The 13,910-nt window shown below is 40.0% G+C and overlaps 1 protein-coding gene across 12 annotated transcripts in view; it reads right to left on the bottom strand.

The window, feature by feature from the left end:
- Nucleotides 1-13,910, bottom strand: part of NUBPL (NUBP iron-sulfur cluster assembly factor, mitochondrial) — a 526,006-nt gene that overhangs the window by 250,522 nt on the left and 261,574 nt on the right. For all 12 annotated transcript variants that reach the window (XM_070775436.1, XM_070775425.1, XM_070775429.1 and 9 more), the window contains one exon: nt 10,952-11,037. In XM_070775436.1, the coding sequence (XP_070631537.1) occupies nt 10,952-11,037 (86 nt within the window). The remainder of the gene's footprint in view (nt 1-10,951; nt 11,038-13,910) is intronic.

Raw genomic sequence — 13,910 nt, 5'->3', positions numbered from 1 at the left:
AAGACAAAAAGGAGCAAACAGCTTCAGTCTCTAAGATAAACTATGGCTGAGATGCAGAATGCTATCTACTCAGTCTTACAAAGGTTGTGACTAAAGAAAAGTCATTTTTGAAAATGGAAAACTTGTTCAGTTGTGAAGAAGGAAGCCACATGTGATACATCATGTGCAAACTAGTAGAGTTCCAAGAACGAATTCTAATAGCACCTTCCAAGGCCTTGAAAGCCAATGATGAAAGACTAAGTACATCAAGCGTATTAAACTTTACAGAGAAACAAATGAGACAACTTGATGATCACAGAGGAAAAACTATGCTCAAGAATGAAGAGAATAAATGTGTCACTTGTCTCTATCTTCATGTAAGGTTCAGTTCAGTTCAGTCGCTCAGTCCTGTCTAACTCTTTTCGACTCCATGAATCGCAGCACGCCAGGCCTCCCTGTCCATCACCAACTCCCGGAGTTCACTCAGACTCATGTCCATTGAGTCAGTGATGCCATCCAGCCATCTCATCCTCTGTCGTCCCCTTCTCCTCCTGCCCCCAATCCCTCTCAGCATCAGAGTCTTTTCCAATGAGTCAACTCTTCATATGAGGTGGTCAAAGTACTGGAGTTTCAGCTTCAGCATCATTCCTTCCAAAGAAATCGCAGGGATGATCTCCTTCAGAATGGACTGGTTGGATCTCCTTGCAGTCCAAGGGACTCTCAAGAGTCTTCTCCAACACCACAGTTCAAAAGCATCAATTCTTTGGCGCTCAGCCTTCTTCACAGTCCAACTCTCACATCCATACATGACCACAGGAAAAACCATAGCCTTGACTAGATGGACCTTTTTTGGCAAAGTAATGTCTCTGCTTTTGAATATGCTATCTAGGTTGGTCATAACTTTTCTTCCAAGGAGTAAGCGTCTTTTAATTTCATGGCTGCAGTCACCATCTGCAGTGATTTTGGAACCCCAAAAAATAAAGTCTGACACTATTTCCACTCTTTCCCCATCTATTTCCCATGACGTGATGGGACCTGATGCTATGATATTCATTTTCTGAATGTTGAGCTTTAAGCCAACTTTTTCACTCTCCTCTTTCACTTTCATCAAGAGGCTTTTTAGTTCCTCTTCACTTTCTGCCATAAGGGTGGTGTCATCTGCATATCTGAGGTTATTGATATTTCTCCCGGCAATCTTGATTCCAGCTTGTGCTTCTTCCAGTCCAGCGTTTCTCATGATGTACTCTGCATATAAGTTAAATAAGCAGGGTGACAATATACAGCCTTGACGTACTCCGTTTCCTATTTGGAACCAGTCTGTTGTCCACGTCCAGTTCTAACTGTTGCTTCCTGACCTGCATACAGATTTCTCAAGAGGCAGGTCAGGTGGTCTGGTATTCCCATCTCTTTCAGAATTTCCCACAGTTTATTGTGATCCACACAGTCAAAGGTTTGGCATAGTCAATAAAGCAGAAATAGATGTTTTTCTGGAACTCTCTTGCTTTTTCTATGATCCAGTGGATGTTGGCAATTTGATCTCTGGTTCCTCTGCCTTTTCTAAAACCAGCTTGAACATCAGGAAGTTCACGGTTCATGTATTGCTGAAGCCTGGCTTGGAGAATTTTGAGCATTACTTTACTAGTATGTGAGATGAGTACAATTGTGCGGTAGTTTAAGCATTCTTTGGCATTGCCTTTCTTTGGGATTGGAATGAAAAGTGCCCTTTTCCAGTCCTGTGGCCACTGCTGACTTTTCCAAATTTGCTGGCATATTGAGTGCAGCACTTTCACAGCATCATCTTTCAGGATTTGAAATAGCTCAACTGGAATTCCATCACCTCCACTAGCTCTGTTTGTAGTGATGCTTTCTAAGGCCCACTTGACTTCACATTCCAGGATGTCTGGCTCTAGGTCAGTGATCACATCACTGTGATTATCTGGGTCGTAAAGATCTTTTTTGTACAGTTCTTCTGTGTATTCTTGCCACCTCCTCTTAATATCTTCTGCTTCTGTAAGGTCCATACCATTTCTGTCCTTTATCGAGCATATCTTTGTATGAAATGTTCCCTTGGTATCTCTAATTTTCTTTAAGAGATCTCTAGTCTTTCCCATTTTGTTGTTTTCCTCTATTTCTTTGCATTGATGGCTGAGGAAGGCTTTGTTATCTCTTTTTGCTTCTTTGGAACTCTGCATTCAGATGCTTATATCTTTCCTTTTCTCCTTTGCTTTTCGCTTCTCTTCTTTTCACAGCTACTTGTAAGGCCTCCCCAGACAGCCATTTTGCTTTTCTGCATTTCTTTTCCATGGGGATGGTCTTGATCCCTGTCTCCTGTACAGTGTTACAAACCTCATTCCATAGTTCATCAGGCACTCTAGCTATCAGATCTAGGCCCTTAAATCTATTTCTCACTTCCACTGTATAATCATAAGGGATTTGATTTAGGTCATACCTGAATGGTCTAGTGGCTTTCCCTACTTTCTTCAATTTAAGTCTGAATTTGGTAATAAGGAGTTCATGATCTGAGCCACAGTCAGCTCCTGGTCTTGTTTTTGTTGACTGTATAGAGCTTCTCTATCTTTGACTGCAAAGAACATAATCAATCTGATTTCTGTGTTGACCATCTGGTGATGTCCATGTGTAGAGTCTTCTCTTGTGTTGTTGGAAGAGGGTGTTTGCTATGATCAGTGCATCCAACGCCAAATTTGCCTGTTACTCCAGGTGTTTCTTGACTTCCTACTTTTGCATTCCAGTCCCCTATAATGAAAAGGACATCTTTTTTGGGTGTTAGTTCTAAAAGGTCTTGTAGGTCTTAATAGAACCGTTTAACTTCAGCTTCTTCAGCGTCACTGGTTGGGGCATAGACTTGAATTACTGTGATATTGAATGGTTTGCCTTGGAAACGAACAGAGATCATTCTGTTGTTTTTGAGATTGCATCCAAGTACTGCATTATGGACTCTTTTGTTGACCATGATGGCTACATGGGAGCCATAGTAGATATAATGGCCAGGGGCAGCGGCCGGGAGGACCAACCCTGTGTCCAAGGAGTGGTGGCTGCATGGGCCCAGGAGGGCCTAGAGGAGCTATCCCACGTTGAAGGTCAGGAACGGCGGCAGTGAGGAGATACTCCTCGTCCAAGGTAAGAGAAACCCAAGTAAGACAGTAGGTGTTGCAAGAGGGCATCAGAGGGAAGACACACTGAAACCATAATCACATAAAACTAGTCAATCTAATCACACTAGGACCACAGCCTTGTCTAACTCAATGAAACTAAGCCATGCCTGTGGGGCCACCCAAGATGGGCGGGTCATGGTGGAGAGGTCTGACAGAATGTGGTCCACTGGAGAAGGGAATGGCAAACTACTTCAGTATTCTTGCCTGAGAACCCCATGAACAGTATGAAAAGGCAAAAATGATAGGATACTGAAAGAGGAACTCCTCAGGTCGGTAGGTGCCCAATATGCTACTGGAGATCAGTGGAGAAATAACTCCAGAAAGAATGAAGGGATGGAGCCAAAGCAAAAACAATACCGAGCTGTGGATGTGACTGGTGATAGAAGCAAGGTCCGATGCTGTAAAGAGCAATATTGCATAGGAACCTGGAATGTCAGGTCCATGAATCAAGGCAAATTGGAAGTGGTCAAACAAGAGATGGCAAGAGTGAATGTCGACATTCTAGGAATCAGCAAACTCAAATGGACTGGAATGGGTGAATTTAACTCAGATGACCATGTAAGGTTACTCTCTGGGATCGCAGAGAGTCAGACATGACTGAGAAACTGAACTGAACTGAACCTATCACCTACACTAGTGTTTTTGCAACTTTCTAAAACTGTCTTATAAGAGAAATATTTGACATCTTGATCTAATACAAAAACACATGTATATGTGTTTATGACTGAGACCATATCCCTACGAAATAACACTTTCTCTTCCTAAGAGCAATTTACCCTGATACTGTTTTAAAACTTTGGTTATATCTCTCACTGTATTGATTTCCTGACTCACTGGTGGGTCACAACCTAGAGAGTGAATGACTCTGACCATTGCTAATGCTTTCTTATTGCCTCCACACTCCTGGCTGCTATTCTACTTATCTCCGCAAGATTAATTTCTTTTTAAGTTCCATTCTAATTTTGTCTTTTTCCTACCCAGCATTCATTATGAATGCCTCTAAACATTTCAAGAAGAATTTCCAAATTCTTTAACCTAATATTTAAGGTTTGACCGAACCAGAGCCTAGCTAGCAAAGACACATACAAATGTATTATGTCAACTATAGCAAACTGAATAACCCTGAACACTAGTTATTTCCTCATTTTTTTCAGACTGAATTCTGTCCCTTCCCTAGTCTCATGATAAACTAATAACAATCCTCCTCCACTCATTCATTCAATATAAATTTAGTGAGCAGCTGTGCTGGTAAAGAATCTGCCTGCAATGTGGGAGACCTGGGTTTGATCCCTGGGTTGGGAAGATCCCCTGGAGAAGGGAATGGCTACCCACTCCAGGACTCTGGCCTGGAGAATTACATGGACAGAGCCTGGCAGGCTACAGTCCATGGGGTCGCAGTCAGACACGACTTAGTGATTTTCACTTTGTTTTCACTTTCATACATGGTGGACACAGTAGGAGGTCAGTGGTCCCTGTACTCACAGAGTTAACAGTATGGCAGTACAGTGTGAAAATACTGACGAAATGTGAAAACAGTTACAAAAGGGGAAGCAGAGCATTACTGAGTCATACACTAGAAAAAGCTTACCTCATTAATAGGGTCAGAGCCAGTCTCCCAGAGGAAAAGCCATTAATCTAAGTACCAAAGGATAAAAAGGATCTACCAAGTGAGAAGTGAGGGTAAGGGTTCTGAAATATGAAAACAGCATGCTGAGGACCAAGAGAAGAGAAACTATGGAAATCTCAAAGAAGCGAAAGACAACCCGTTTGCCTGGGGCAGAGAGAATGCCAATCAGAGTGGCCTTGAGCTGGGAACAGCAGATTGTGGATGGCATTATATCACAGGTCAAATGTCAGTGTAGGAAGGAACATTTGAGGATATTTAAGATATGTTTCTTGCCCTCTAAGAACTCAGATTCTTCTGTTGGGACTGATAGGTAAACTTGTAGTGGAATAAGAGACAAACTAGATATATGTTCAAGTAGTTCAGAGAAAGAAGTATTAACCTTTTCTGGTAGGTTGGGAAAAGCTTCCTAGAGGATGTCATGCCTGAGCAGGAATTTGAAAAATGAATATGAACTGGAAATGGCTTTTTAGGCCAGAGACCAGCATGTACAAAATTACAGGAACATTAAAAAAAAAAAAAAAAAGCCAAATATGGCTTTGCCATGAAAACTTTCCTTGATAGCCCAGAGAAGAAAGAGTTCTCATGTCCCTCAGAATTCAGGGCCCCTGCACCACAATGAAGTTAGTCTACAAAATGATAAGGTACTTGAAGAAAAGGCTTCATTCTCACTTTTTTATTTTAAATCATCAATTGAGCTTACCACAGTACTTTGCTCATAGAAGGCACTCAATGTAAGTAAATATATATTTGTAGAATAAATAAACATAAGTATTTGTTGAATTAAAATTACTAACTGACCCTTTATATACAGAAAGAATAAGAGAGGAAAAATACTTTACTATGTGGTTCCCTAGTGGCTCAGGGGTGAAGAATCCACCTGCCAGTGCAGGAGAGACACGGGTTCAATCCCTGGGTCAGGAAGATCCCCTGGGGAAGGTTATGGCAACCCACTTCACTATTCTTGCCTGGAGAATTCCATGGACAGAGGAGCCTGGCAGGCTCCAGCCCATAGGATTGCACAGAGTCAGACATGACTTAGCGACTAAACAATGACATACTTTAATATACTTTTCAGCTTCTGAAAAGGAGATTACCTAAGAAGAAAGGGCTGGGTAGTGAAATACCTGTGATTTTACAGTTCAAACAGAAGAGGAAGGGCTCTAAATTGAGGTGTCTGGGCCTTCCTTATCAGTCAGTTCAGTCGTGACCGACTCTTTACGACTCCATGGACTGCAGCACACCAGGCCTCTCTGTCCATCACCAACTCCTGGAGTTTACTCAAACTCATGTCCATTGAATCGGTGATGCCATCCAATCATCTCATCCTCTGTTGTCCCCTTCTCCTCCTGCCTTCAATCCCAGCATCAGGGTCTTTTCCAGTGAGTCAGTTCTTCACATCAGGTGGCCAAAGTATTGGAGTTTCAGCTTCAATATCAGTCCTTCCAATGAACATTCAGGACTGATTTCCTTTCGGATGGACTGGTTGGATCTCCTTGCTGTCCAAGGGACTTTGAAGAGTCTTCTCCAACATCATAGTTCAAAAGCATTAATTCTTCACCACTCAGCTTTCTTTACAGTCCAATTCTCACATCCATACATGACTACTGGAAAAATCATAGCCTTGACTAGACGGACCTTTGTTGGCAAAGTAATGTTTTTGCTTTTTAACACATATAAGGGCTTTCTTATAAAAGTCAACAAAAATGGATGAGAATGACATAGTATATGCTGCTAAGTCACTTCAGTCGTGTCCGACTCTGTGCAACCCCATAGACGGAAGCCCACCAGGCTCCCCCGTCCCTGGGATTCTCCAGGCAAGAACACTGGAGTGGGTTGCCATTTCCTTCTCCAATGCGTGAAAGTGAAAAGTGAAAGTGAAGTCGCTCAGTCATGTCCGACTCTCAGCGACCCCATGGACTGCAGCCTACCAGGCTCCTCCATCCATGGGATTTTCCAGGCAAGAGTACTGGAGTGGGGTGCCATTGCCTTCTCTGGACATAGTATATAGTCATCATTAAAAATGTGTAAGATTGAAAAATTATTATTTTTTTTTAAAACTGTCTATCTACAAATACTGACATAATCAAGAATTTGGCAAAGTCAATATCATTTCAGGCAGAGAACAGAGAATTTAATAGCTCTTCTCCTTCCCCTAAGGAGCCTTGAATTTTAAGAAATTATTTAAATTAATTTCAAAACGTTTTTGTAGACATTAATAAACTCTGACCATACCAATGAATTCCAATGACATCAGTGTTTCCATGGTAACTAATGCACTTCAAAAGGGGAAAAAAAGAGAACAAGACTAAAAACCAGGAAAAAAATGAAATAAAGTGGTACAAACAAAGCATAACATTTCTCCTTTGCATTTATGGAACACTTTCTAATTTCAAATGCTTTACCATTACTCAGACTGCAAGGCTCTTAAGTGCCAGAAGGATCTCAGAGGTCATCAAATCCACATCTTGCTCAAAGCCAGGATTCCCTTCACAAGGCACCTACACCATGGCTGTCCTCCAGCAGTTTACAGAGCTCTCTGCTGGGAAGTTCTCATTCATTTACTTGCAAAGATTACCGAACACCTGTCTTGTTTTGCAGGTTAAGAGCTGACTAAAACATTCTACCGCTTTTTCAAATTTTCTGCGGTTTAGAAGGCAAATAATTAAAATCAGTGAAGAATGAGGGCTATAATAAAGACAACAGACAATGTCAAAAAAATAATGGAGGAATTATGCATTTCCAATGACTTTCATTTCCACTCCTCTTCAGTCCCACACATCCATGACCAACCATATCCTGTACCTTGTCATGACCCAGGACTGCTCTGACTCTGCAAATTTATATTCCAACATTCACTTTCACTTCACGAATAGTTCCTTTTTTCCATAACTAATCCTGCCCTAGTCCCACAAGCCTTATGCTGCCTAATACTTCCTCACAATACTTTCTGGTTGACAGCTCAACTTTTATCCGTTAGTGACACCCACCTAACAAAATTCTGGCTTCCTCTCTTTTAAAAACTTTTCTCTCAAGGATTTCATGCTCCTTTTGAGTGAGCTGGACACTTGCCTCTGCACTCATCTTACAGAACTAGAAGTTTAGCATTCACTTATATGCTGATAGAATGGTTATTATCATGACCTTGAAGTGGCAGTAACAGATCATTGGCTCAGTTATCTAATTCCTGCCAGAAAGACGGATTATGAATTACTTGTTCACATAATTTTGGGTGGGTAACTATCTAACTTTTTGCTGATTTATACTTTAAAATCTCATATAAGTAGTCTTATTAGTTATCTGCGTAGGCACATTACTTGCATCTAGTTTATCTCGGAAGGCATAATAGGAAATAAAATTGTTCAACTAAGTGCTTTATCAAGACAGTTTTCTATCTGAAGCAGGTATTTGGTTCAGTTCAGTTCAGTCGCTCAGTCGTGTCCAACTCTTCGCGACCCCATGAATCACAGCACACCAGGCCTCCCTGTCCATCACCAACTCCCGGAGTTCACTCAGACTCACATCCATCAAGTCAGTGATGTCATCCAGCATCTCATCCTTTGTCGTCCCCTTCTCCTCCTGCCCCCAAACCCTCCCAGCATCAGAGTCTTTTCCAATGAGTCAACTTGCTTTAAAATTTGTCCAAGCTAAACTTCAAATTTATAAGCTTTTGCATAGCAAACAAAACCATAACAAAATGAAAAGACAACCTATGGACTGGGAGAAAATATTTGCATATGATGCAACTGATAAGGGCTTAATTCCCAAAATACACAAACAGCTCATACAACTCAATAACTAAAAAACAAAACAACAAAACAACCCAATAAAAAAATGGGCAGAAGACCTAAATAGACATTTCTCTAAAGAAGACATACAAATGATACTCAAATCACTAATTAGAGAAATGCAAATCAAAACTGCAAAGAGAAAGGCCATTACTAAAAAACCTACAAACAGCAAATGCTGGCGAGAGCATGGAGAAAAGGGAACTCTCCTGCACTGTTGGTGGGAATGTAAATTGGTGCAGTCACTGTGGAGAACAGTAAGAAGGTTCTTCAGAAACCAAAAAATAGAGCTACTGTATAATCCAGCAATCCTACTCCTGGCCATATATCCAGACAAAACTAAATAAAAAAGAAACACGCACTCCGATGTTCACAGAAGCATTATTTACAATAGCTAAGGCATGGAAACAACCTAAATGTCCAGTCCACCAACAGATGGATGGATAAAGATGCGGTGTGTGTACGTACATATACAACGGAATGTTACTCAGCTATCAAAAGGAACGAAATAATGCCATTTATAGCTACAGGGATGGACTTAGAGATTATCACACTAAGCAAAGTAAGCCAGAAAGAGAGATGAATGCCATATAATGTCACTCATACGTGGACTCTAAAATGTGACACAAATAAATTTACCTGTGAAAAAGAAACAGATTCACAAACAGAACAGACTTGTGGTTGCTGGGGTCAGGGAGTTGGATTGGGAGTCTAGGATTAGTAGACACAAACTATTATATATAGAATGGATAAACTACAAGGTCCTACTGTGCAGCCCAGGGAAGTATATGAAAGACTCTGCAATAAGCCATATAGGAAAACAAAAACAAAAAGTTCCGCTTTATAAGCTCTAAAATCTAACCAAGAATTAAACAAAGCCATTGGGAGCCACAGAGATGGAAGTATCATTTTGGCTTCATACTGAAACACTTGTTCTAAACCACACTTTGGCACAAATCCACTTGCTTTTGATGAGGCACGCTAGGAGGAAGAACCCTCTATTTATGGTTACAAAGGTGATGAAAATGTGTTCATTACCTACAGGGTTTCTTTTATTAATATTCTTGAGGATCTAGGAAAGAGTAATGCCTCTCCTCTCAGTTCTGCTTCTTTTGAGCATCAAGCTCTTTTTTAAAAAATTTACTGAAGTACAGTTGACTTACAATGTTGTGTTAATTTCTTCTGCACAACAAAGTGACTCAGTTATATATATGTATATATATGTTACCTACTAATCCCAAACTCCTGTTCCTTTCCTTCCCTATTCCACCATCCCCGTGGCAACCACAAGTCTTCTTTATGTCTGTGAGTCTGTTTCTGTTTTATCAATAAATTGATTTGTATAGCACTTTAGATTCCACATATGAGTAATATCATACGGCATTTATCTTTCTCTTTCTGAGTTACTTTGTTTAGTATGATAATCTCTAGGTCCATCCATGTTACTGCAAATGGCACTATTTCATTCTTTTCTGATGGCTGAGTAATAGTTCATCTTCTTTATCCTTTCATCTGTCAGTGAACATTTAGGCTGTTTCCATGTCCTGGCTATTATAAGTAGTGCTTCAAGCTCTTTTATTTAACCCCACAGAAATGGACAGTCTTATAATAGCCTATGTTTCTTTCCCTGTGACTGCTTGAAAATACATGGCATACTTCCAGCACACACCTAAGTCCCTTAATAGCATGCAAGTTGTTTACAGACTTCACTCTGAGTCCATCTGATTTTGTCTTCTCGCTCCTTTTTATATTTTTATTTTTTGCCACTTTGTATAGCAAATTCTTACTTTCAAGAAGATGGTGAGCTATAAATGAGTTACAACTGTAGAAGACAGAAGGAAAAAAGTCATCTACCTAAATAATTTCTCAAAATTCTCATTATTTTTTTTTTAGATAGTGACAGCTACAGATAGTTGAGACAGGGAATAATTGTTCAGAAAACTCATACTTGAAGGATATTTCAGATTTTTCTTTGATTAATATAATGTGCATTCCTGTTTCCACCTATATGTGTATTTTTAAAGTAACAATTACAATGAAGAATGGGCTACCCCGGTCTCAGTGGTAAAGAATCTGCCTGCCAATGCAGGAGATGTGGGTTCAATCCTTGAGCCAGGAAAATCCCCTGGAGAAGGAAATGGCAACTCACTCCAGTATTCTTGCCTGGGAAAGCCTACGGACAGAGGAGCCTGGCAGCTACAACCCATGGAGTCGCATAAGAGTTGGACATGACTTAGCAACTAAACAACAACAAAAAATGAAGTAGGGTGTTCACACAGATTTCCACCCAGGACTAAATTAAATTTTGGATTGTATTTCTCAATGATCTGCTTTTTTCAGTTAGAAGCATTTCTTACTTTTCCAACAGTGAAGGTGTAAATACTTACGGGCACGTGGACTTTTCGAAACATCTCAGCTCCCTTGTGTGCATCCATCAATGCAATGTCCTGAGGCGTGGAGACAATGACAGCACCTAACCAAGTGGAAACAGAAACCACAGCAAAATGATGCTATTATTTAATTCCGTATGGAAAGACTACTTCCAAAATTATGTTGACTACACACTAAAAGAGTCTATTATATTAACCGTTTAGGTAATCTGCATAAATTTCACATACATGAATAGGAAAGATAAGGCAATATCTGTTTTGTTCTTGCCAATTTTTGACTCCTCACTCCTAAAATTAAAACTGACCTGTGACTCATGATCACAGCTGTATCATCAGGATCTTCTTCTCTTTCACACACACACAACGTGCTACCTAGAAGATGCACAAGGTGTGCTTTACTTTCAAGAACCTAACAGCCTACTTGGGGAAACCCCCAAATTAAGGATTCAACACAATATGCTAATAAGGGTTATAATAAAGGTAGACCTAGGGTGTTATGGAGTTATAAAGGAAGAACAAGAGAAGAGGATGGTTAAGGTGGTCGTGAATGGGGTGAGGAAACAAGTGATAAGAAGAAACAACAGGGAAAGTTTCCAGAAAGAAGCGATACCCAGCTGAGCTCTAAATCTGTATTCCAGAAAACTCGCTACTGTGGTTTATACTGTAGAGAATCCTTTGGTGGGGATAAAACTAGGGCTTGTGGCAGAAACTCAGATGCAAAACAGGGGCAGTCTGAACTAAAGCAGCACTGAAAGTAGATGGAGATGGAGGCTTTCCTGGGTCTCCACTATTACCCCACAGTAACCAGATGGTTTTGAGTTTTGAGGGAAAGTGCAGTGCAATTTTTTCCTGTAAGTAGAAACACCAGAGACCTGGTTATGATTTGTAGACAGTATGAATTTCTTAAATTTGGGGGTTTCTTCTAGATGATAGACTGAAAAAATGAACATATTTTAGGTCACCTGATGACCACAATCTTATAATGAAATATTTACTGCCGTGACATTTCGGCATTCCAGACCACCAAACTGGCAGTAGTACTTTGGCACAGCCAATGAGAACAGAAGTAGGATTAACAATAAATAACTGATGCATCAAGTGAAGGGCAGATGGTACTATTACAGAGCGCTACAGAGTCTGAAGGGACAATTTGAAGAAGACAGAACAGAGAAAAGCAGCAGCAGCATCAAGTCCTCACAAAGCATGTGGCAGCACTGGCACACTAAACCCAGAGCAACTGTGCAGCAGCAGTTAGCTACAAATTCATCTTGCAATTGGTACTTTCATTTCAGCAAAAACTTTATCTTTCATACTAAATCAATGTCATTAGTTTGAATTTTACTGATCTTACACATTTGCTTGAATGTAATTTGTAAGTTTTGTAGTTTTTAAAAATTATATAAGAGCTATAAGCTTAAGGATTTGTGTTTATGCTTAGATAAGTAGCCTACTAACAAAAATAAGTCTATTTGGGGCATGAGCAGATTATTTTCCTTTAGAAGAAGGGTTTATTCATTAGTCAAGCTTCAGAAACACTGGCTTGGAATTCAAACAGAATGAGAATTCAAATTTTTATTCCATAGCTGACTACCAGTGTGACAAGGGGACTAACTTAATCTCTTTGAGATTTAGTTTCTAATTTACAAAATGGCATAGTAATTCTTAGGTCACAGGATGCAATAATTTAATGAAGTAATGTACATACGATACTCGACATGATGCCATAGGTAAACAATCCATAAATGGTAGCTGTTGCTGTTGGTTATATTTTTATTATCTTTATTACTATTATTAGTAAAAATGTTCTAGAAGTTGTTGGCAAGGTCATTTTCATATTTGCCATCAGGCAGCTCATCCTACTTTTTGAACTGTTCCATGGATCACTACATTCTTCTATTTGGATTTATTCTTCCCAAGAAACCCAAAACAAACCAACATTTCTCTTTTTCCTTTTTTAAAGACTGATGGAAATAACTGTTGTGCAAAAATATACTCAACTCTGCACATCCAGTGTATTTCCATAATTTGCCACCTTCCCGGTTCTGTTATCATATCCAGGCATTTGGAGGAAAATTAATTCCAGTTCTGCCCCCATCTACCTGTGTGACTAACCTTGGGCAAATAACTCAGAATCACCCCAGGTCTCAGTTTCCTTAGCCGTAAAATTAATGCAAGGGCAGATAGTCTTCAAGGTCTCAGCCAGCTCTCTGATCACACGATTTTGCATTCCCTCTTAACTGTAGTTTTCAGTTCAACCTGACTGCCTCAGTAATCCTATTTAAGCATATGTGAAATACCACCTCCTCTAAGAATTATAGTCTCTCAATCTCAGAGCCATTCTCTTCACCTGTAAACAATGCCCCCCACCCCTGCTGCTGCTGCTGCTGCTAAGTCACTTCAGTCGTGTCCAACTCTGTGCAACCCCATAGACAACAGCCCACCAGGCTCCTCCATCCCTGGGATTTTCCAGGCAAGAGTACTGGAGTGGGGTGCCATTGCCTTCTCCAACCCCTCGGCTATTTCCTCCAAATTCTCTCATAACGATAAATCAGTATAGAGGGGTTTTCTATTAGTCCTAAAAAGTACCTTTAGCTTTAAGATAATATAAACATTTTTTCGTTGAAACACACTTCATTCACTGTTTATATTACTAGTAGACAATATAGTTTCATGGATGGTTATTTTTCTCAATTTTTAATCAAACAAAATAACTATGCTGTACACAAAACAGGCACTTAACAAAGGATCAGGGATTTAAATAATTGTCCTATGTTTTCGAATTATCCTAGACTACAGCTCTAAGAACTCTTTGTAACTCCTTGAACCAGGAAGCAAAAGCTCTGAATTCTGGTTTTGTTGACTCTGCTAATGTATTATATAATCTTGGATAGCTCACTAAATCTCAATACATCTCAATTAACTTCTCTATAAAATGAACCTATTTCCACTGGTCTTA

The sequence above is a fragment of the Bos indicus genome, chromosome 21 (genome assembly GCF_029378745.1).
Source record: "Bos indicus isolate NIAB-ARS_2022 breed Sahiwal x Tharparkar chromosome 21, NIAB-ARS_B.indTharparkar_mat_pri_1.0, whole genome shotgun sequence".
Lineage (NCBI taxonomy): Eukaryota > Metazoa > Chordata > Mammalia > Artiodactyla > Bovidae > Bos > Bos indicus.
This window is presented reverse-complemented; position numbering and strand designations above follow the sequence as displayed.